The following is a 24,224-nucleotide window of genomic DNA, read 5'->3' on the forward strand; positions in this document are numbered from 1 at the left end:
CAGTGGAGCGAGGCTAGAGGGTAAAACCCGGAACCCCGGCGGGGGAGACGCGAGGATGGGCCGTCAGCCCCAAATGGAGTCCCCCAAGGAAGAGATAGCGCTTGAGCAATGGATGAGATGTAGATGGGTTCATTCCGGAAGAAATAAGAGCTGAGGCAAACACACGAAAGGAATGAATAAGACACGCAATCCTAGGATTGAGAACGGTCCAGGATTGTATTATAGGGGATGAGGGAACTGATGGGATATTTACAGATAGCAGCTGTATTAGCATTACATCCGTTCTCTCTCCCAACTTGAAACCCTCCTGCGCACCATTTGCTTCTTCATTATTAGAAATGCCGAATCTAAGGCCTGGTTCTTAGAACTACGAGAAGCCTTACTTTGACAACTGTCCCATCGAATTGTCCAGAGTTGTATCTGTCATCCTGCGCACGCCTCATATAAACGCTGGCAGGTTTTTTTTTTTTTTTTTTTCCTGTTACCTTTCTTTCTTTTCTTTTTTATTTATTCATTTGAGAGAGAGAGAGAGAGAGAGAGAGAGAGAGAGAATGAGTGCATCAGGACCTCCAGCCACTGCAGACGAACAGATGCATGCGTCACCTTGTGCATCTGGCTTACGTGGGTCCTGGGGAATTGAGCCTCGAACCAGGGTCCTTAGGTTTCACAGGCAAGTGCTTACCCGCTAAGCCATCTCTCCAGCCCTGCTTCTATTTTCTTGAGAACAAAAGTTGAGAAGGTAGCTTGAGAAGAAAGGACAAATTGTTTGAGGTTCCGCCAGTTAGGAGGCATTAAAAAATCAACTAGAATAGTGGGACAGAAGAAGAGTGACTGGAAAAATGAAGAATGGCTCGTGGATATGGTGGAGACTCTACTTAGTGTTTCGTGGGTGTGGTGGTTTGATTCAAGTGTATGTAATGTGCTTTGATCACATTTGCCCCCCCTCATTACCTTCCCTTGTTCTTGGCCCTTTCCCACTCCTTCCCAACTGGTCCCCCTTCTGCTTTGATTTCTTTCTTTCTTTTTTTTTTTTTTTTTTGTAATGCAGAGTTTTATTAGGGTTGTTTGCACAAACATGGAGAAGCAGGTGTTATTTACCAAAGCATGAGCCACCCAGCAGTGTCTACACTGCTACTACAAAACGATTCCCATTCCCTTAGCAGCCATTAACCATTAATAGCTCCTCAGAGATGGATGAGGTCCCCATGAGGACCGCCCCAGTCTTGCCCAGGTCTTGATTGCAGCTACACTGAGTTCATGAGTAGACTGCCCACGTCATGTCTGGAAAGACAGCGCTCCACAGCATTTCTTCCCCGCCCTCCAGACTCTGTTCTTTCCATCCCCTCTTCCACAGTGTTTCCTGAGCCTTGGGCAGGGACATAATAGATGCCACCATTTAGTGCTGAGTGCCCCACAGTCACTTTTTCTTAGCACTTTGATGAGTTTTGAGTCTCCCCAGGAATCACCACCCACTGAAAAGAGTCTCAGACTGAGGCTAAGGTGGCACTGATCTGTGGGCATGGACGCAAATGTTTATAAGGCAGCTTGATTGACACAGCACGTCAATTTAGCAAGACAACAGTAGTAGCTTCACCCCTAGTAATTTTTTTTTAATAAAATTACACAAATATTACTTAGGGAAAAGGAATAAGACTAACCAGTTACCAGGTACACCAGAGAACAGAAAGTAAAAGCAAAGGGCTAGGGAAGTATATGTCTTGTCTTAGTTATACATAACCATTGTGAGATCAATGTAGCCCTTATCTCAGAAAACATACATTCAGTTACAATATTAAAGCAAAATTAATCTCCTCCCAGAAAACAAAATCCTATTAGAAAAATTACATTATATTTATATATACACTTTGCTAAGGACACACCTGTGTTAATGATGCAGCAAGGAAGCCCTCAATCTTGTCCCCTTGATCTTGGACTTCCCCAACTTTCAGAAAGACATTCTTTAAAAAATTTTTGTTTTATTTGAGAGAGAGAGAGAATGGGCATGCCAAGGCCTCCATTCACTGCATACAAGCTCCAGACGCATGCACCACCTTGTGCAGCTGGCTTACGTGGGTCCTGGGGAATTGAACCTGGGTCCTTTGGCTTTGCAGGCAAGCACCTTACCGGCTAAGCCATACCTCCAGCCCCCATGATTATTCTTTCTTGACTGCCCTCTGCTGGAATCCCTGAAAAGTACGCGTTGCCTCAACTTCCAAGTTAAAGCCCAACATCACTTGATGCCGGCTCTCTTCCCAAGATGCATCACGTGTGAGGTCCAGAGTGGGCAGGGCTAGAAGACCTAAGGGTGACTTTTACAGCTTTAAGCTCACCGTGTGGGAACGATGAGAGAAGTGGCAGGCCAAGAGAGGAGGGCACGTGAGCCGACAAGTGAAGGAGTACAGGAAGAGTGTGTGCGTGTGTGTGTGTGTGTGTGTGTGTGTGTGTGTGTGTGAGAAAGAGAGACACAAGTCGATTTCTGGGCAGTATGAAGCTGAGTGTTTGGTCTTGGGCTCTGAAGGCATCTCTAGATGGAACACTGGCCCTGGGACGCCTAAAAATAAGCCAGGAACACAGCAAGGAAGACAACAGCTACCATAAACATGCCCACTGTCGCGGCTGGCATCACGGAACTGCTCTTTTCCACTGGCCTTGTCATCAGTGGCTTGTGGATACGATCTTGCGTGGTCAAGATAGTTTTTCGAGCCCCATCCCACTTGCCAGGGCCCTGCAGACGATAATGGACTGGAGTGCAGGGGCCAAACAGTAACTGGAATGCCAGCTTGGGATCGGTGAAGGCAAGGGACAGGAGATTGGGCTTGACACCCACCAGGTCAGCAAGCTCTTCCATGGTGTCTACGTAATCTCCCTGGATGGTGTGGCGCTGGCTGTCCACATACCTAAAGCAAGAGAGACAAAGGTCACAGGCCATCAACAACAGTTGAGGGCAACCAGCAGCCAGTCGGTGCTTTAGGAATGCCTGCTGATGGCTTTAGTATTGGGCTGGGAACTGTGGGAAACAGACAAGATGTTTGTCACCATCCTTAAGGATCTTATAATGCAGTGAAGGAGATTAGCTAGACATGATGAAGTCCAGAGTGACAGGGTGTTGGTACGTGTCTGAGGACGACCGTGAAATGGAAACATGGAGAACAGGAAAAAAGTGTCTGTGGGGGCTGGGTAGATGGCTCAGCAGTTAAAGCACTTGCCTGCAAAGCCTAAGGACCCGGGTTTGATTCCCCAGGACCCACATAAGCCAGATGCACAAGGTGGTGCATGCATCTGGAGTTCGCTTGCCGTGGCTGGATTCCCTGGTGCACCCATTCTCTCTCTTCCTCTCTCTCCAATAAATAAAAATATTTATCTAGTTTTTTTTGTTGTTGTTGCTTTTGTTTTTGCAAGGTAGGGTCTCACTCTGGTCCAGGCTGACCTGGAATTCACTCTGTAGTCTCAGGGTGGCCTCCAACTCACGGCGATCCTCCTACCTCCACCTCCTGAGTGCTGGGATAAAAGGCGTGCGCCACCACGCCCGGCTAATAAAAATATTTATTAAAAAAGTGGCTGTGGCAGATTCTTGAAGGATAGAAAAGGTATAGAAGGGCTGGGAAGATAGCTTAGTGGTTAAGGAACTTGCCTGCAAAGCCACAGGACATGGGTTTGATTCCCCAACACCCACGTAAGCCAGATGCACAAGGCGGCACATGCGTCTGGTGTTCGCTAGCAGCAGCTGACAACAAGTGGCACGCCCATTCTATCTGCCTCTTTCTCTCTCTCTTTCAAATGAATAAAAGGTAAAGAAATGAAATAAAAGGCAAGGAAAAGGCGAGAACAAAGGGAAGCATTACAATATTGCCAATGAGGTGATGAGCACCGTGAAGACGGAAGGCAGGGATGGGTATACGTTGGGCACTAAATGCCGGTGGCATGACATGCCTACAGCAGTGGAAGACGGCGGGTGTGGAGAGGCATGCCTAGCCGAGCCAGAGCCAAAGGATGCCTGGACAGCAATGCTAAATGAGAGAATGCCGTGCACTGGCCCCTCAGTGATTTACGCAAGTCCAAGGAGCAAGGTTTCCTGGGGCCATTGTTATTCTGGAGCCCTGAAAGGATGAGGGATGGTGACATCCCTCAAGGGTAAAGTGGCCCTTCGCGTGGAGTCAGGTGGAATGATCTCACCACGGCAGGGAGCTCTGGTAAACAGGAGTATCTGGGAGGAAATGGATCTGGAAAGGAAACAGGCCATTCACATTTCACCTTCTGTGACCGTCGGCCTCACGTGCTGGTGCAAGTGAACTTGTTTCCAGATCCTGAAAGACCAGTGTGCTGAGGAACTGAACCTGAGCCCGAGGGATGGGGGGGGGGTTGGCGGCGAGTCAACAGAACCAGGGAACTCAAAGCCATACCCGCTAAGAGTGCCAAAATCAGCACTTTACAAGATGATAACAGCTCAGTGTCCAGGGGTCAAGCTGAGTTGATACAGACAATGGCTCATGCAAAACCAAGTAAGTAGCCCTTCCTTATCTCAGAAACGGGAGACGGCTTTGGCTGACCTGAGGCTGTAGATGCCTCTACCAGACCTCCCTAGCAGCTGGGGGACAGACACCTCAACACTGCTCACAGCCTTCCAGGTGTCCTTCTCGAAACATAGTGTCCTATCCGGGCGTAGTGGCCCCCGAGGATTTCTGTGAGTTCGAGGCCAGCCTGAGACTCCATAGTGAATTCCAGGTCAGCCTGGGCTAGAGTGAGACCCTACCTTGTAAAGCCAAAACATAAAAAATAGTGTCAGCAGAGAGTGTTTTGTAAGTAGAATGCTTTTGCTTCAGCAGGTGAAAAACTGCCCACATTGATGACAATATAAGAGAGCGGTAGGACAGAATGGGCGTAGGAAAAGCCTTGCCAAGCTACGTGAGATCGGGGAAGCCAAAAGACAGGAGCAAGTCGCAGGAGCTGCCCTTGAGTAGAACCAGTGAGATGTGGCGGCAGAGGGTGTGGAAGAGGCAGGGAGACTGTGAAACCTGCCTTTCTGGGGGCTATGCAGGCTGCAGAGTTATGGCCATGCACCCACTTATCCCATAGTCGGAGGTCAAAAGCCATAGTATTCACTGGGGCTGGAGAGATGGTTCAACAGCTAAACGCACTTGCTTGCAAAGCCTGATGGCCTAGGTTTGATTCCCCAGTGCCCGTGTAAAGCCAGACACACAAAGTGGCACATGCATCTGGAGTTTGTTAGCAGTGACATTTCTCTCTCTGTATGTCTCTCTGTCTCTCTTTCTTTTTTTTTTTTTCTTCGAGTTAGGGTCTCACTCTAGCCCAGGCTGACCTGGAATTCACTGTGTAGTCTCAGGGTGGCCTTGAACTCATGGTGATCCTCCTACCTCTGCCTCCCAAATGCTCGGATTAAAGGCATGCGCCATCATGCCCGGCTCTCTCTCTCTCTCTTTCTTGCAAATAAATAAGTTAATAAATAAGATTTTAACCAAAGCTATAGTATTCATGACAGTTTCACAAAAAGGCTTCACTGGTTTGTGCCTTGCAGGGTTGTGAGGAATGAATCAGTGCTATGCGCATGAAACGCTAAATGTGGGCACACTGCCAACCCTCACGGGAGGTTGAATTATATCCTTGGGGACAGCCAGAGGGTGGTTAGAGACCTGTAAGTGAAAGGAAACAATGCAATTCAAATAAGGTATCTTCATGCCACGTCCCCCTCCCCCAGACTTCTGGTTAACATGGCTGAATAGGAGCCTCACCAAAGAAATCTGAGAGGGGGGAAAAAAAAAGGAGGCAAGTTAATACAAGATCCACTCCTTTTTCCCACATTTTCTGCAAAAGTCAGGCTCCCCACAGAGAACCTGCTGCGACCCGGAAGCTGTCTTGCGCCCCTGCCCTGCCTGAGCCCACAGGAGCCTTAGGGACCGCTGGGAGGGGCTCTCCCCACTCACACCAGCATCCCCCAAGGATCAGGGGAGCCTGGGGGAGAGAACACAGGGGACCAGCTGCTGCAGGGTACCTCCAGGCAGAGTTCCGGGGGGGCCCCCCATCCCTCACATGGCAGCGGGAAGCCAAGGGTTCGCCCCTCTCCCGTGCAGTCTTTAGACCAGCTGTTCCAAACTTGTGACTGACACGGCCAGCTGTCACAAGCCCAAGAGGAAACTGGCTTCACAGCTGACAGCGCAAACAGAGAATGCAAGCAATGCCAGTAACCCGAGATGCGAAAATCCCAACGCGGTGATACGAGAAATACAAGCAAAACAAAAAATCAACGCCACATAACTGTCAGTCCCAGAGGCTCCCTTCCTTTCCCAATGGAAGTCTCCCCTGCCTCATGGAGGACCCCGACAACTGGGCGCCTCAAGAGTGCTCCCTCGTGCCCGGAGACACCTGTGCAAAGCTCGCCGCCACCCACCTCGCTCTGTTCTGATCTCGTGCGTTTCTTTCTATCTTCCTGCCTGTCCAACACAACCTACCTTCTGCCTCTAGTCTCTCATTTGCTTGTTCTCTTTTCTCACTTCCTCCCTCCCACTCCCTTCTCCACTCCTCTCTCAGCTCCACAGCCATGTGCCAGCAGCTCCCTGGGATGTCCCCTGCAATTCACCCTGCAGCCTTCCCCTCCCCCTCTCAGGCAATGAGTACCCCCCATTTAACCAACCCACTCGCAATCTCTCTCTTTCTCTTTCTCTCTCTCTCTCTCTCTCTCGTGTTTCAAGGTAGGGTCTCACTCACTCTGGTCCAGGCTGCTGACCTGGAATTCACTATGGAGTCTCAGGGTGGCCTCGAACTCACGGCGATCCTCCTACCTCTGCCTCCCGAGTGCTGGGATTAAAGGCGTGCGCCATCACGCAATCTCTTTATCAGAACCCAAAACTGACACACCGCCGGTTCCCTGAACGGGAAAGGGGTGTTTCTGGGGCCACTGCACTCATGGGCTTCTGTTCTCTCTCGCTCCTACTTTCGGCCTTGATCTGTTGCCCCCGCTCCTGGCTCAGACATCCACACTTGGACCCTGAACTCCCTACCGCAATGAGCCACAGCTGCCCGTGGTGCGCCTCGCAAAAGAACCTCCTCCTCCAAGGCAGTGAGAAGGCTCCTGTCCGAACAGTGCCGACCCTCAGGCCCGGCCCCCACCCACCTCCTTCTTCACATCCATCGGATGGAGTTACTCTCTGGGACCAATCCCAGATGATCCCACCACGCCCACCTGTCCTGCGAGGACTTGTGGCTCAGATCCTGCTTGGACACAGCTCACCGGGCCTGGACCCAAGAGGAATTTGAGAGACGTTTCAGTTTTGTCCATGGTCATTGTGTGCAACCAGGTCACACAGTCCAGAGGGATGTGCGAGAACAGAGGGCCACTTGACCACTGGCTAGGGAACTGGCTGGCCCCTCCCTCTCTGTCTGTCTGACTCTTCAGTACATTCCCCAGAGTCGCACAGATCATGATTAAGACCCACCAGGTCCCTCGGCTGACATTTCCTAAACTGGCTCCAATGGTTAGACACCCCCCACCCAGGGCCCTCCGGCTTTTGTTAATCATAAGCAATTTCGATCTCTCCCACTAAAATCTCACTCCTTCTCATATTCCATCACATTCTAAAAGCCCACCAGTGACTGGGATGTTCCACTACAGTCTGGACAGGCTGTTCATAGAAAAGTCACCCATGGAAACCCACATGACAGCTAGCTGCCGATCAAACCATCCTGTTAAAAACTTTTCAATTTCTTTGTGTATTTTTTAAAATTAATTGATTTATTTCAGACAGAGAGTGAGAGAGAGAATGGGCACACCAGGGCCTTTAGTCACTGCAAACGAACTCCAGATGCCTGTGCCACTTTGTGCACCTGGCTTACGTGGGTCCTGGGGAATCAAACCTGGGTCCTTTGGCTTTGAAAGCAAACACTTTAACCACTAAGTCATGTCTCCAGCCCCTTTTGATAATTTTTTAAAAATTATTTAGTTTAAAGCCGGGAGTGGGGCTGGAGAGATGGCTTAGCGGTTAAGCGCTTGCCTGTGAAGCCTAAGGACCCTGGTTTGAGGCTCGGTTCCCCAGGTCCCACATTAGCCAGATGCACAAGGGGGCGCATGCGTCTGGAGTTCGTTTGCAGAGGCTGGAAGCCCTGGCGTGCCCATTCTCTCTCTCTCCCTCTATCTGTCTTTCTCTCTGTGTCTGTTGCTCTCAAATAAATAAATAATTAATTAAAAAAAAAATTTAAAGCCGGGCGTGGTGGCGCACGCCTTTAATCCCAGCACTCAGGAGGCAGAGGTAGGAGGATCGCCATGAGTTTGAGGCCACCCTGAGACTACAGAGTTAATTCCAGTTAATTGGACCAGAGTGAGACCCTACCTCGAAAAACCAAAAAAAAAAAAAAAAAAATAAATAAATAAATATATATATATATAGTTTATATTTATGTACTTGAATGTGAGAGAGAAAGAGGCAGAGAGAGAGAGAGAGAGAGAACGGGGCCACTTGGTTCTATAGCCACTGCAAACAAACCACTAAGCCATCTCTCCAGCCCCCATATTATTTATTTATATATTTATTTGAGAGAGAAAGAGGGGAGAGAGAGAGAGAGATAAAATGGGTGCACCAGGGCCTCCAGCTACTACAGACAAATTCCAGACACATGCACCACCTTGTGGGTGGGTCCTGGGGAATCGAACTGTGGTCCTTTGGCTTTGCAGGCAAATGTCTTAACTGCTAAGCCATTTTTTTTTTTGTTTATTCCTATTTATTTGACAGTGACAGACAGAGAGAAAGAGGCAGAGAGAGAAAGAGAGAGAGAATGGGCACACCAGGGCCTCCAGCCACTGCAAATGAACTCCAGACGCGTGCGCCCCTTGTGCATCTGGCTAACGTGGGTCCTGGGGAATCGAGCCTCGAACCAGGGTCATTAGGCTTCACAGGCAAATGCTTAACCACTAAGCCATCTCTCCAGCCCCAAGACAAAATTATTTTTGCCCCCATACGCTTAAACAGATAAGACTCCACAGTCCCTGTGAGTGGCCACCACGTGCCCTCTCTAAGACAAAGAATCACAGAGTCCAGGACAGAGCCACAGAGCTGCTGTTGTAACTGCTCATCCCCTACTGTCTGCATGTTAGAAAAAGATGTGTCCCTTTAAAATCCAAGCTGCTAGGGCTGGAGCGATAACTCAGAAGTTAAGATGCTTGTCTGCAAAGCCTAATGACTGGGGTTCAATTCCCCAGTACCCCCATAAAGCCAGATGCATAAAATAGTGCATGCAACTGGTGTTTGTTTGCAGCAGCTGGCGTGCCCATTCTCTCTGTCTGGCTAGCTACTGTGTGCTCATGTGTGTTTCATGTAGTCAGTCTTTAAAAATGCCTATGCCTACATAGTCATATTTCTGCCTAAATTGTTTATGTTTCATGTTCAAGAGCTACTTAACTGACTCTGGCCAGCAAATGTTGATATTTTGAGATGTTTACCTAGATTGTTTTAAGATGTTACTAAATTACATTTCAGATTTAATCTAAGGCCAAGATTTCAGATGATTCCAAAAATGTTTATTATTTGGGCATATTAAGTAGACAATCTCAAGTGCTTATACTAACAAATGGGTTTAAAAATATTTCTCTTGGGCTGGAGAGATGGCTTAGCGGTTAAGCGCTTGCCTGTGAAGCCTAAGGACCCCGGTTCGAGGCTCAGTTCCCCAGGTCCCACGTTAGCCAGATGCACAAGGGGGCGCACGCGTCTGGAGTTCGTTTGCAGAGGCTGGAAGCCCTGGCGCGCCCATTCTCTCTCTCTCCCTCTATCTGTCTTTCTCTCTGTGTCTGTCACTCTCAAATAAATAAATAAATAATGAACAAAAAAAATAAAAAAAGAATAGTCTCTAAAAAAAATAAATAAATAAAAAATAAAAATATTTCTCTTCATTTATTTATTTATTTTCAAGCAAAGAGAGAGAGAGATAGAAGAGAGACAGACAGAAAGAATAGGCATGCCAGGGACTCCAGCCACTGCAGACTGCAGACTCACATGCCACTTTGTGTATCTGGGTTTATGTGGGTACTGGGGAATTGAACAGAGGTCATTAGACTTCACAGGCAAGTGCCTTAACTGCTGAGCCATCTCTCTAGCCCACACATGGGTTGTTTTTTTTTTGTTTTGTTTTGTTTTTTTATTTATTTGAGAGCGACAGACACAGAGAGAAAGACAGATAGAGGGAGAGAGAGAATGGGCGCGCCAGGGCTTCCAGCCTCTGCAAACGAACTCCAGACGCATGCGCCCCCTTGTGCATCTGGCTAACGTGGGACCTGGGGAACCGAGCCTCGAACCGGGAAGCACTTAACCGCTAAGCCATCTCTCCAGCCCCACACATGGGTTTTAAAATGACTCTAATATGATTCTCTGTGAACTCAGAGTAAAACAAAACAATTTAGCTGTAACTGAAAAATTTATTAGACATATGCAAAGATCCAATTCTCTGTTCTACTACTTTTCTTGGCCTTGATAGTATAAATTATAACTAATAGTCTGTCATGTGCTGCTTAACAGTGGTACAAGCTGGTGGTGAGTTGAAGGTCAAGGCTCCCCTGTGTCAGACCTAAGCTGATTTAAATTAATTCATATGTGTCCCAAGACCTTCTCTTGACTCAGCCTGGCCATCTGACCCAATGATAAAGACAAGGGAAAACAAACAGCACAAGGTAATATAAGTTGATTTTTGCTCTTGCCTTGTGTACTTCTCTGTCAGCTCACCAAAATTCCATTATTTCCTGCTAGAATATAAGATTTTTGCCACACAGAAGAATAAAATTGGTAAACTGAGTCTTGAAGTGCTTAATCAAGTTATTAAACTTCTTAAAGTACAAAAGACTACCACTGGACTTGCCTGGGGCTTATGCCAGACTAAACAGGAAATCCTAACTTGTTGCTTATGATAATTAAAAAAAAAAAACAAAAAAAACCCCTAGCTTTAAAATGCTTAACTGAGTTAGCTATGTTCCTCTATCTATCCAGTTTTCAACTACTGGGAAAACTGAATTTTAAGATTAAGATTTCTGGGGCTAGAGAGATGGCTTAGAGGTTAAGGCATTTGCCTGCGAAGCCAAAGGACCCAGGTTCAATTCCCCAGGACCCACGTAAGCCAGATGCACAAGGGGCACATGCGTCTGGAGTTTGTTTGCCGTGCCTGGAGGTCCTGGAGTGCCCATTCTTTCTCTGTCTCTCTCTTCTCTCTATCTCTCTCTATGTACTTGCAAACAAATGGATAAAATTTTTTTTAAAGATTAAGATTTCTGGTTTTTCTATTATAAGATTATATTTAGCTGGGCGTGGAGGCGCACACCTTTAATCCCAGAAGTTAGGAGGCAGAGGTAGGAGGACTGCTGTGAGTTCGATCAGGGCAAAACTTAATGCAATAGAAACAAATAGCAACAAAAAAATTTACAAAGAATCAATGAAACAAAGAGCTGGTTCTCTGAAAGGATAAACAAGATTTAGTTAGTAAAACTAACTAAAAGAAAGAGATAAACCCAAAGTTAATAAAATCAGAGATGAAAAGGGCACCATTCCAGTAGATACTGGTGAAATTTTAAAAACCTATCAGGAATTTCTACATATATATGACCTACCAAGATTAAATCAAGATGAAATAAACCATTTAAACAGACCTGTAACAATGAGATTCAAAGAAGTCACAAAAAGCTCCCAACTACAAAAAGTCCAGGACTTGGGCTGGAGGGATAGCTTAGTGGTTAAGGGGCTTGCCTGCAAAGCCAAAGGACCCAGGTTCGATTCCTCAGGACTCACGTTAGCCAGATGCACAAGGGGATGCACACATCTGGAGTTCATTTGCAGTGGCTGGCCCTGGTTATGCCCATGCTCTCTCTCTCCCTTTCTCCCCCCCCTTTCCCTGTCAAATAAACAAGCAAATAAAAATAAAATATTTTTTTAAAGTCCAGGACCAGATGGATTGATTCATTGGTGAGTTTTACCAGACCTTCAAAGAGGAACTGACACAAATGCTTCCATAAAATAGAAAAGGAAGGAACACTACTTACTTCCTTTTATGAAGCCAGTATTATTACCCTGATATCAAAATCAGAAGTACCTTTGGGAGGGACAGATATAAATACTGTGTCCAGAAGCCATAGATTTTTACAGAGAAATGTCACAGCCAGAGTTGGGATGCCTCCCAGTGAGGCGTGTTGGTCAGCAAGGTGTCCAGAACAACACAGGCTATTGCCAAGGCTCTTGGTTACCTACCAGAACTAGATGGTAAGACCCTACTGCTGAAGACACCACATGTTTCGGTTGCAGGACACTGAGAAATCCAACTAGAACTGAGCTGGAAGCTGCTTCTCTGTTGACTAGCTGTCATAGTACTGGAAAGTGCTATGTAACTTGCTAGAGGAGAAAAGTCATGGGCTGGAGAGATGGCTCAGTGGTTAAGGCATTTGCCTGCCAAGCCAAAGGATTCCGGTTTGATTTTCTAGGACCCACGTAAGCCAGATGCGTAAGGGGGTGCATGCATTTGGAGTTCATTTACAGTGGCTGGAGGCCCTGGTGTGCCCATCCACTCCCTCTCTCTTTCTCTCTCTCTAATAAATTAAATAAAAGTATTTTTTTAAAAAGAAAAATCATTAACAGGCTTAAACAGCAGTAGACCCTGCCATGCAAGCTACACCACTGGCCACCAAGGCAAGATGTGCCCACTAGAATAAAAGAAAAAAAAAAAAAGTGGCATGTCTGTTATGGAGATAACCAACTGCTCTCTGATTTTGATTTGAGATCTGCTTCTTGGGACAGAATTCATGTCAGATACTGAAAACTAGTCAAAAGCCTATAACTGGGAAGGTCTCAACCCCTAGAGGAATGACTACTGTTGTTTGCCTACACACATACACACACACACACACACACACACACACACACACACACACACTTGCATATATATATGTATATATATATATATGCAATATAATATATATATAATATAATATATATATTACCAAATTGCCCTCTAAATATTTACATTTATGCATATATATTAGTGCTTCTTTTACTCTTTTTTTTATAATTTTTTTGTTTATTTTTATTTATTTATTGGAGAGTGACAGAGAGAGAGAAAGAGGCAGAGAGAGAGAATGGGTGCACCAGGGCCTCCAGCCATTGCAAACCAACTCCAGACACGTGAGCCCCCTGTGCATCTGGCTAACGTGGGTCCTGGGGAATTGAGCCTCGAACCGGGGTCCTTAGGCTTCACAGGTAAGCGCTTAACCGCTAAGCCATCTCTCCAGCCCTTCTTTTACTCTTAATTAAATAATTCCTTCTTTTTTCAGATGGCAGTGACTGCTGGGGAGACACAAAACTTATACAAGTGCTGACAAGTGACAATGGGATGTTCAGCACTTAAGGAGGCATTGCTATCAAATCCTCCAGTAGCTCAGGAGCTACAGCAGAAGAGACAGCAGAAAGAATGTAAGAGGCACAGAATAGGGAGGAATGCTTTGGAATACTGTCCCTCAGATGTAAAATGTTTGTTGTATTCATGACTTCACTGCAGCTGTCATTATCTGCACAAGACCTGCAAAATATTGGGCCCACCAACAGGTTGTTGTGGGTAATGGAAGAAAGCAAATATGCTAGGCATTAATATAGAAGACAGAATAGGGGAAAGTCAGGGTTCAGTGGAGGCGGGGGGAGGTGGATGGTGGGAAGGGGTTATGTAAATTTTCTAAGAAAGTATTTTTTATTTCATAAAAATACTTAAAAAATTAAAAATTATAGCTTCATGCCAAAAAGAACAGAAAGCATTCCAGGAAGGCAGGATGTTGAAGTGCCAACCTCAGGAGTGAGAGGAAAGTAGCTGACTCTGGTTGTGAGTGACCTTCAAGTGGGCAGTTTCAGGAATTCAGAAAGGGGAGAAGGAACAGAGGGCAGACCAGAGAGCCCTGGGTTCAGGCAGTGCACTGCAGAAGCCGAGCAGTGGACAGTGGGCAGAACACAGGAAATTACACCCTTCAGTGGAGAGAACACACATTGAATTTTCTTTCCATAAGCTGAAGTAAGGGTGCAGGTGTTACATCTAATCTTACATGGCCTCTCTCTGAGAAGGGAGAGTTATCTAGCATAATCTCCTTCCTCTGGCTCTCTGACATGTAAGTAATCCTCCCCCGAGGGGTACACCTGATCCTCTCTGTGTGTGCTTCTCCCAACTTAGCTTTTCTCTTAGGCCCTAAACACAGTCATTAAACACTTTTCTTTTTAAATATTTTAATTTTATTTATTTATTTCTGATCAGAGAGAGAGAAAGAAAGAGCACACTTGGGTGTACCAGGGTTTCTTGTCACTGCAAACAAACTCCAGATGCATGTGCCGCTTTGTGCATCTGGCTTTTCATGGGCACTAGGGAATTGAACCTGGGTCAGCAGTGCCTTTAACTGCTGAGCCATCACCCCAGCCCTACCTTTAACCACTTTTCATCAGCCTCTTTCCTGTCCTCCACATGGAAACTACTGGTGCTATTTCTTCAAAGTGTAACATAAATCCTTACAGTAATGGGAAAGAAAAAAAAAAAAACAACAACAAACTAACTGTATCACAATGTTGTTCTTACTGAAAAATAAGTTGACAACGATGTATCTTCCTCAGAGAATTTCTTACCGTTTGGCCATTTCTTCTTGAGTCTTATTTATTTCTGCCATCATTTCACTTTGTGAAGGCAATGTCTTCAACCCTAAAAAGAAAAAATATATATATGTATGTATGTATAAAATTACCTCAGGAGGAACAATAACCCTACTAATAATTATTATACTATGGAGAAGTCAGAATTACTGGATAATTTTCTGTACTCAGAGACTGCAAAGTTTTTTTCACTTTTATTTCTTTTTTTTTTTTTTTTTTTTTTTGAGGTAGGGTTTCACTCTAGCCCAGGCTGACCTAGAATTCACTCTGTAGTCTCAGGGTGGCCTTGAACTCATGGAAGTCCTCCTACCTCTGCCTTCCAAGTGCTGGGATTAAAGGCATGTGCCACCATGCCCGGCTGAGACTAAAAAGTTTGCTTAGTCAACCACTACCAAAATCTGTTGAGCACCCTGAATCTGAAAAGCAGACATTTGAAATGATCCAAAATCCTTCAAACACTGGTAAGATGCAACAGGTACAACATCCCACAAATGACGCTCAAAACACAGGCACAATTATATAAAATATTCCTGTGACTGTACAAAGTCCTGTACAAAGGTGTTTATGAGAAACGAATTGCTTTCGTGTTTAGACTTGGGCTCTGTGCCCAAGATGCCTCACTGTGTACACACAAATTCAAAACTGAAATCTGGACCACTTCATTTGGTCTTAAGCATCCTCTCACCGGAACAAGTGTGCCTTGCCCTATCCCGCTTTGTCCTGGGAAGGCATTTGTCCTTCTCAGCCTTCCAACCAATACCCAAGATTGTCTCCAGGTTAGGCAGTGAAGTATGAACACGAGGAAATGATAGGGGTCTGGAAAGTCCATGGGAAGGGAAGCATAATGTCAACAGCTGGGGCAGCAGGGAGACAAACATGCGCTGACATCAGATATCAAGAGAGAAAAAGGAGAATTAAAAAACAAAACAAGGGCTGGAGAGACGGCTTAGTGGTTCAGGCATTTGTCTGCAAAGCCAAAGGACCCAGGTTCAATTTCCCAGGACCCACATAAGCGAGATGCACAAGGGGTGCATGCGTCTGGAATTCGTTTGCAGTGACTAGAGGCCCTGGCATGCCCATTCTCTCTGTCTGTCTCTCTTCTCTCTCTCTGCTTGCAAATAAATAAATTAAATTAAATAATTAAAAAAAAAAACACCTAGCCAGGTGTGGTGGTGCACACCTTTAATCCCAGCACTTGGGAGGCAGAGATAGGAGGATCGCTGTGAGTTCGAGGCCACCCTGAGACTACAGAGTGAATTCCAGGTCAGCCTGGGCTAGAGTGAGACCCTACCTCGAAAAAAATAACAAACAAACAAACTCTCAGCGAGCTGGATACAGTGGGCACCTGTAATCCCAGGGACCCTAGGGAGAAGAGGAAAGCGAAAGCAGAAAAATCTTCTGGAAGCTCGAAGGTCAGCCAGCCTGGAGACTTATAAGGAGACCCTGCCTCAAACAACCCCAGGCTGTCCCCTGACCTCTATACGCATGTCATGGCCCACACCTGCTACGCGCACACCTCTCAGGGGCATTTTACACTAAATCCAATTTTTATTCGGTAATTCTTATATTTGATAAGAGTGGGAGCCAGGCGTGGTGGCGCACGCCTTTAATCCCAGCACTCGGGAGGCAGAGGTAGGAGGATCACCATGAGTTCGAGGCCACCCTGAGACTACATAGTGAATTACAGGTCAGCCTGGGCTAGAGTGAGACCCTACCTCTAAAAACCAAAAAAAAAAAAAAGAGTGGGGTTACAGTAAGGTCAAGAGCAGCTCCCAGTACCCAATCTTCGCTATTTAAGCACCAATGAACACACAGTTCCAAAAGTAGGAATTTAACACCAAAGATATGAGCCCAAGGACAAATAGTACTTAACTCAAAATCAGTAACTCCATAGCCAGGCCTGGTGGCACATACCTTTAATCCCAGCACTCAGAAGGCAGAGGTAGGAGGATCGCTATGAGTTCAAGGTCACCCTGAGACTACATAATGAATTCCAGGTCAGCCTGGGCTAGAGTGAGACCCTACCTTGAAAAACCAAACCAAACCAAACCAAACCAAACAAATCAACAACTCCAGCTCAAACAGTTGGTCTTATGCACAGACAGGTAGGCTCTATGCCATGTATACATTCTTACCCACAGCCATTCCTAAAGTGCTATTTCATCAAGTTCTGGAATACAGAATTTCAGAACGGGACTAGATCTCACCTAATGCAGGCCTCCTCTCTATGAGACTGCTGTCGAGCAGTTATATCATTACTCCTCAAACACCTCTGCTCATTGCTTTCCAAGGAGATGATATAATTGTTTAGAGCTGAACTTTAACATTTGGCAAGTCTTGAAACATTAGAATTCCTGTAAGCTTTGTAATCTTTTTGATTAATCCTAAACTCTTATACAACAGGTTTCACGTTCTCTGCCATCTTGGCTCACCCGCTCTGGGTACAGGTCTCAGAAATCCAGCGTTCAGAAGAAACCTTCTGTGGTTTTTCATGAGTCTTATTTTAGCCATAAAAATTATGTGTCAGAGGGATGGCTTAGTGTTATGGTGCTTGACTGAGAAGCCAAAGGACCCAGGTTTGATTCCCCAGGACCCATGTAAGCCAGAGGCACAAAGGGGCACATGCATCAGGAGTTTGTTTGCAGTGGCTGGAGGCCCTGGCATGCCCATTCTCTCTCTCTCTCTCTCTCTCTCTGTCCTTCTTTGTCTAAAAATAACTAAATAAAAATAAAATATTTAAAATAAAAAAGAATTATGTCTCACAAACCAATGAGGAAACACTGGAATGCTTCACATGAGATTAAGCACAGGTCCCTTAGGATGCTCAGGGATGGGGAGCTGGCTCAGCTGTTTACGCACTTGCTTGTAAAGCCTGATGGCCTGTGCTCAGTTCCTCAACACTCACATAAAACTGGATGTACGCATCTGGTGTTTGCAGTTGCAAAAGACCCTTGAGGCCAGACTCATAGTGAATTCCAGGACAGCCTGGGTTAGCACAAGATCCTACCTCAAAAAACAAAACAACAACAAAAAAAAATTAAATAGCATTAATTAAGTATTGGTAGTAAATAATATAAAAATCTTAGAAGGAACCTTAAAGGTCATCTGTATCTCGAGGCAGGCATCTCTTCCATACCTCTGTTCCCAGCCAAGTGGCCAGCCAGCCATTGGTCTTTTTCTGCTTTGCTTGGATTCCTTACTATTTCAGAGGCTGTCTATTCGTCTGTGTCATCCAGATGTGGAACTAACTGATAGGAAGAAGTGATTTTTGTTTTGTTTTGTTACGTAACCCATAAGACGTCACTTCTTGGTTGTAGTTTGACCCTACAAAGTACACTGAGTAAAGTATTTGAAAGGAACTCATATCTCCTTTAACCCATCCCCAGCCTAAGCTTCTCTAGCTTCTTCATTTGCATTCAAATGTATTTTCAAATCCCTTAAACCCTTGTTGTCTGTTTCCTTGCACCGTCTTTCACAGTGTGTCTTCAGATGCCTGTTATGACCAGATTACGGAAGAACAATATTACTCCTATAATCCTATAATTATGCAGATGCCTTTTGAAGCTTTATCATTTTTCTGGCTCATATTTCTTCTATCTTAAACCCCAAAATGTTTTTCATTTGCTTATAGCAGAAACGGAAAGAGGAAACATGAAGTGGGGAAAGTGAACATTTGAGACACTGAACGAATATTCTAGATTCTGGACTAATCTCCAAGCGGTTTTAATTTTTGGCTGAAATTAAGTCATTCTTTGTCTATATTTGACTTTATCTGTAATGAAATATGAAATTCATTTGCTTCACAAGTCACCACTTATCTAAAAATCTAGACACATGGTTGTCTAGGGAACATTTTTCTCAAAGATCTGATGCCGACCCTACCAAGTATTGCTAGGGATAGCATTGAAACATGCCTAATTTTGAAAATTTTCTGATATGATTTTTTATATATGTCTATGGTTATGGATTACTACTTTAGATTCATTTAAAATAAAAGTTTCTAGTTCTAGCTTTGTGCCAGGCATGGTTAAAATTACACATATTCTCTAGGTGTTTAAAAGCATCAAGAAACTCAGTAGCAAATTTGTACTATTGGATAATGGAATGTGAAAGGAATGGGATGATCCCTTTGTGCAATGTACCAAGGCCTTCCTGGGTCTCTTTGTTTCTAAATATCTTTGTGATTATATAGCGTAGCACGTTTCTTGCCTCAGTTCTACCTATGTGACCTGTGTAACCTTGTGACTTCTTGTAAGAGCCCTCCCCCTTGTTTAACTTTTGTGGTTTAACTTCCATCCTGTTTGCGCTACAAATATGTGGTGATTTCCAACAAAAGCGGACACTCCGAACAGTGAACAGTTCGGGGCTGCATCCTGAGGTCCCCACCTCTGGGGTGTAGCCCTGGTGCATCCGACTTTCTATCTTTTTTTTCTTTTTAATTTTTTGGTTTATTTTTATTTATTTATTTGAAAGTGACAGAGAGAGAGAGAGAGAGAGAGAGGGAGAGATTGGGTGCGCCAGGGCCTCCAGCCACTGCAAACAAACTCCAGACGCATGCACCCCCTTGTGCATCTGGCTAACGTGGGTCCTGGGGAATCAAGCCTCGAACCGGGGTCCTTAGGCTTCACAGGCAAGCGCTTAACCGCTAGGCCATCTCTCCAGCCCCCGACTTTCTATCTTTTTCTTTACCTTTTCTTTGTTTTTACCCAATAAAACTTTGCCTCACATCCTGTGAGTCATTGGTCTTAGTTGCGTGACACCGGACCCCCATAACGCTGTTACTTACCTTTAAATACTTGAGTGACCCAGCGTCCTTGGAGTTCTGCGATGGGCATAATGGCCCCCAGGGGTTGAATTAAACCGATTATTGCGAGAGTTGGCTTTTCCAGATTAGGAGGGAAGACCTTTTTATACAGGGACACCTTGTTTTTGACCACTTTGACACAACCATCAAGAAAAGGAAAGTCAAAACGATAGCCGGTGGCAAAGATGACAGCGTCAATGTCATCCTCCCTGGAGCCATCTTCAAATATGGCAGCTGTGTCTGTGAACTCCTTCACATTTCCTTTCACCTTCACCAAGCCGGAAATTATACGATTGGGCAGTTCATCATTTACCGTTGGATGCTGACTCAGAAGTCTGTAAGTGATCAAAAAAAGACAAAAAGGAGAAATGAGAGTGGAGAGAGAGAGAGAGAGAGAAAGAAAGAAGCTGACACCATATAAGTAAAATTCTACTCTGGCGGAGGCAGTTAAACAGTGTGAGCATTTTCCCCTTGGTCTCTAGATGGAGTCAAGTTCAAATCTATACAAGCCTGTTGCTTTTCTTTTCATTGATATATTTAAAAGGTCCATTTTGAAGTCTGTCATTTGCTCCTTGAAAAAAAAAAATCACTTCATTTCTATAAGACTAATTTTTTTTTTGTTTTTTTAAGATAGGGTTTCACTCTACCCCAGGCTGGCCTGTCATTCACTATATAGTCTCAGGGTGGTCTTGAACTCACAGCAGTCCTACCTCTGCCTCCCGAGTGCTGGGATTAAAGGCGTGTGCCACCATGAGCACTGTGTTTGCCATATATAAAGTCCTCTAAAAGGTAAGGTATTTACTATCTGTATTAATATTACGGTTATATATTTTCCCTTTGTGTTCCATGCACTGCATAGTGCCTAGCTCCTATCAAGCTCCTTATGTTTGTTGGACGAATGAACACTACCCTCTACTACCTTTTCACTGCTGTTGAGTGTCATATTAAAGAACTGATCTCTAGCCGGGCGTGGTGGCGCACGCCTTTAATCCCAGCACTCGGGAGGCAGAGGTAGGAGGATCGCCGTGAGTTTGAGGCCACCCTGAGACTCCGTAGTGAATTCCAGGTCAGCCTGGGCTACAGTGAGACCCTACCTTGAAAAACCAAAAAAAAAAAGAAAAAAAGAACTGATCTCGTGAGAAAATGGCTAATGCCAAGGAGAATGGCAGACTGAAAACCTTCAGATCACCAGATCTTGATTTTCTGTATTAGACAAGTTAGAAAAATGATTTCAGATACCATGGGTTTTTATATTTATTTATTTACCTATTTATTTATTTGAGAGAAAGAGAGAGAGAGAGGGAGGGAGGAAGAGGGAGAGAATGGGCACGCCAGGGTTTCTAGCCACTGCAAGTGCATTCCAGATAAATGTATCACGTTGTGCATCTGGCTTTATGTTGGTACTGGGGAATCGAACCTGGGTCCTTGGGCTTTGCAGGCAAGTGCCTTAACCCCTAAGTCATCCCTCCAGCCCCTCCACGGGTTTTCTTAACATCTGGGCAGAGGTAGCTCTATGGTGAGCCCATGTCAGTAAGTCCTTATTCTTTTTTTTTTTTAAATTTTGTTTGTTTATTTATTTATTTGAGAGCAACAGACAGAGCGAGAAAGAGGCAGAGAGGGACAGAGAGAGAATGGGCGCGCCAGGGCCTCCGGCCACTGCAAATGAACTCCAGACGCGTGCGCCCCCTCGTGCATCTGGCTAACTTGGGTCCTGGGGAATCGAGTCTCAAACTGGGGTCCTTAGGCTTCACAGGCAAGTGCTTAACCGCTAAGCCATCTCTCCAGCCCAGTAAGTCCTTATTCTTGTACCATGGCCATTGCCCATCGTGGGAACATACCTGTGTTTAGGCTTCAGGCCAAACAACTCATGGTCAAATCTGTGGTTTATCTGGTTTTCCAAAAATTTACTTCCTAGTGATTTACCAAGCAACTTTGACAAAAAATTGTAAAGTCGAGAAGAGAGCAACACATCGGAAGGGTATCCATGTTTCCCTACACGGTTCAGGATCCAAGCCCCTCTCCTGGTGCTGAGAAATACCTGGGGGATGAAAAACATTGTTAGCTGTTATCAGTCTGGCTCATAATCTTTCAAAATTACCCTTGTTTTTTTGTCAAGGTTAAGCTCAAACCCACTAGTCTGACTTTTTAGTTCTATACAGTCTTTCTTCTTCCCGTCCTTTCTGTCCCCTCCCCCTTCTTCCTTCCTTTTCTTCCTCTTTTTTTTTTTTTTCTTACTTTCTTTCCAAGGAGAGAGAGAGAGAAGAAGGAGGAGGAGGAGGAGGAGGAGGGGGAGGAGGAGGGAGAACAGGCACACCACCCTAGAGCCTGTAGCCACTGCAGATGGATTCCAGACACCTGTGCCACTTTGTGTACCTGGCTTTACGTGGGCACTGGGGAAGATCAAACCCAGGTCATTAGGCTTTGCATGCAAGCACCTTAACAGCGGAACCATCTCTCCAGCTGTCTGCACAGTCTTTTGCGGAAAACATCCTGCTGTTTCCTTCCCAAATACTAAGCTCACCATTAAGCTTCACTGTTTGTAAATACTTCTTGCGGCCGCTGCATTTCTGAAGTATGCCTGACGAGCTCCCCACCCTCTTTTTTGCAGATCGTATGTTCCTGCGGTGCACGTGTGTGGTGTATGCGTGTGTATGTGCCCTTTCAGAGTCCCATGTGCTTGCCTGTGCCGGGGGGTGGGGGCACTCTCCTGCAGCGGCCAGAGCCAAACATGGTGTAGCCTGCTCCGTCATTCTTCGACCCATTCCTAGTTGAGTCTCTTTACTGATACTGGAGTGTGCTGCCTTCCCTGAGCCTGCCTGCTTTCTGCTCCCCTTTGCAGGACTGGGGTTACAGACGCACGTGGCCATGGCCAGCTGTTACCATGGGATCTGGAGATTCGAATTCAGGGACTTTCAGCACCCCTTGGGTGCGCATGCTTACGCAGGAGGCCCACCTAAGCACGGAGTCATCTGCCCAGCCCTGGCCCCCTCCCCACATCTCTTCTTACTCCTCCCAAACCTGCATTTGTTAACAAGCCCCAACTGAAGTCTCCCTCCTCCATGAGGACACCACTGATCTTTCAAGGTGATCATTTTCTCTCCACCTCTTGAGCTTTCCCAGTACTTAACTACTATAGAACTCATTAAAAATGATAGAGTGGGATGGGCTGGAGAGATGGCTTAGCGATTAAGTGCTTGCCTGTGAAGCCTAAGGACCCCGGTTCGAGGCTCGGTTCCCCAGGTCCCATGTTAGCCAGATGCACATGGGGGCGCACGCATCTGGAGTTTGTTTGCAGAGGCTGGAAGCCCTGGCGCGCCCATTCTCTCTCTCTCCCTCTATCTGTCTTTCTCTCTGTGTCTGTCGCTCTCAAATAAATAAATAAAAAATTTTTAAAAAATGATAGAGTGGGGCTAGAGAGATGGCTAAGCAGTTAAGGTGCATGCCTGCAAAGCCTAAGGACTCATGTTCAACTCTTTAGGTCCCACATAAGCCGGATGCCCAGTGATGCGAGTATGCAAGGTGGCACATGCACACAAGGAGACGCACAGGTCTGGAGTTTAAATACAGGGCTGGGAGCCCTGATGCCCCTATCCTTTCTGTCACTCTTTTTCCCTCTCTTTTGCTCTCATGCATCAAAAAAGGCCAGTCTTAGCCGGGCGTGGTGGCACACGCCTTTAATCCCAGCACTCGGGAGGCAGAGGTAGGAGAATTGCCATGTGTTTGAGGCCACCCTGAGACTCCATAGTGAATTCCAGGTCAGCCTGGGCTTGAGTGAGACCCTACCTCGAAAAACCAGAAAAAAAGAAAAAAAGGCCAGCAGTCTGCAGTGGCCTTGGGATGACTCAGAAGACATCATGGTGCTGGAAAGACATGACCGGAGTGCTCAGTACTGCAATATCTCTATCACACCTTCCAAGGCTCAGGGTCGATTGCGGAAGAGGTGCAGGGAAGAATGTAACAGTCAAAGGAAGGGTAGGACTCCTTACAACGTGTTTCCCCCAGACACAAAATGGCCTGGATATCCATGACCTCACAGTGCCTGACACCACCTACACAAGACCATCATAAGAGGAAGAAAAGATCATGACATCAAAATAAAAGAGAGACTGATTGAGAGGGGGAGAATGGAGCTTCAAAGGGGAAAGTGGGGGGGAGGGAAGGTATTACCATGGGATATATTTTTATAATCATGGAAGCTGTTAATAAAAAAAGCATTGAAAAGAAAAAAAAAAGGCCAGTCTGTTGGGCTTGCCTCAGGTGGAAAAAAAATGATAGAATGCTAAAGCTGAAAACAGTTGGAGATTATTTAATACAAAACCCTCTGTCATTTTTGCCATTAATATAGCTTTTTTGTTGTTTTTGTTTTTAGTTTTTTTCAAGGTAGGGTCTCACTTTAGCCCAGGTTGACCTGGAACTCACTATGTAACCTCAGGGTGGCCTCAAACTCACTGCGATCCTCCTACCTCTGCCTCTGGAGTGCTGGGATTAAAGGTATGCACCACCATGCCCAGCTATTATTACAATTTTATGGGAATTATGTGGGTACTGGGGAATTGAACTCTGGTCATTAGGTTTTGCAAGCAAGTGCCTTAACTGCTGAGCCATCTCTCCAGCCCCTCATTTTACATTCTTCTACCATAACCCTCCATCCCCCCCCCCACATTTTCACTGTTATGTTTAAACAGTTCTTTTCTAACAATCACTTGGTCTTCAACAAACCCAAAAGCTAACGTGGGTCATGAGGGTTGTCCTCAGCCATGAACTTATTC

The 24,224-nt window shown here is 45.6% G+C and overlaps 1 protein-coding gene across 1 annotated transcript in view; it reads right to left on the reverse strand.

The window, feature by feature from the left end:
• Positions 1-1,585: 1,585 nt before the first annotated feature.
• The window catches only part of Fmo5 (flavin containing dimethylaniline monoxygenase 5), a 37,459-nt gene continuing 14,820 nt past the window's right edge, over positions 1,586-24,224 (reverse strand). The window contains exons 6-9 of the mRNA XM_045138213.1: positions 21,294-21,493; positions 19,438-19,790; positions 14,628-14,700; positions 1,586-2,897 (exon numbers count right to left, since the gene is read on the reverse strand). Of these exons, the coding sequence (XP_044994148.1) occupies positions 2,552-2,897; positions 14,628-14,700; positions 19,438-19,790; positions 21,294-21,493 (972 nt within the window). The 3' untranslated portion in view covers positions 1,586-2,551. The remainder of the gene's footprint in view (positions 2,898-14,627; positions 14,701-19,437; positions 19,791-21,293; positions 21,494-24,224) is intronic.

Source organism: Jaculus jaculus, chromosome 19 (assembly GCF_020740685.1).
Source record: "Jaculus jaculus isolate mJacJac1 chromosome 19, mJacJac1.mat.Y.cur, whole genome shotgun sequence".
NCBI lineage: Eukaryota > Metazoa > Chordata > Mammalia > Rodentia > Dipodidae > Jaculus > Jaculus jaculus.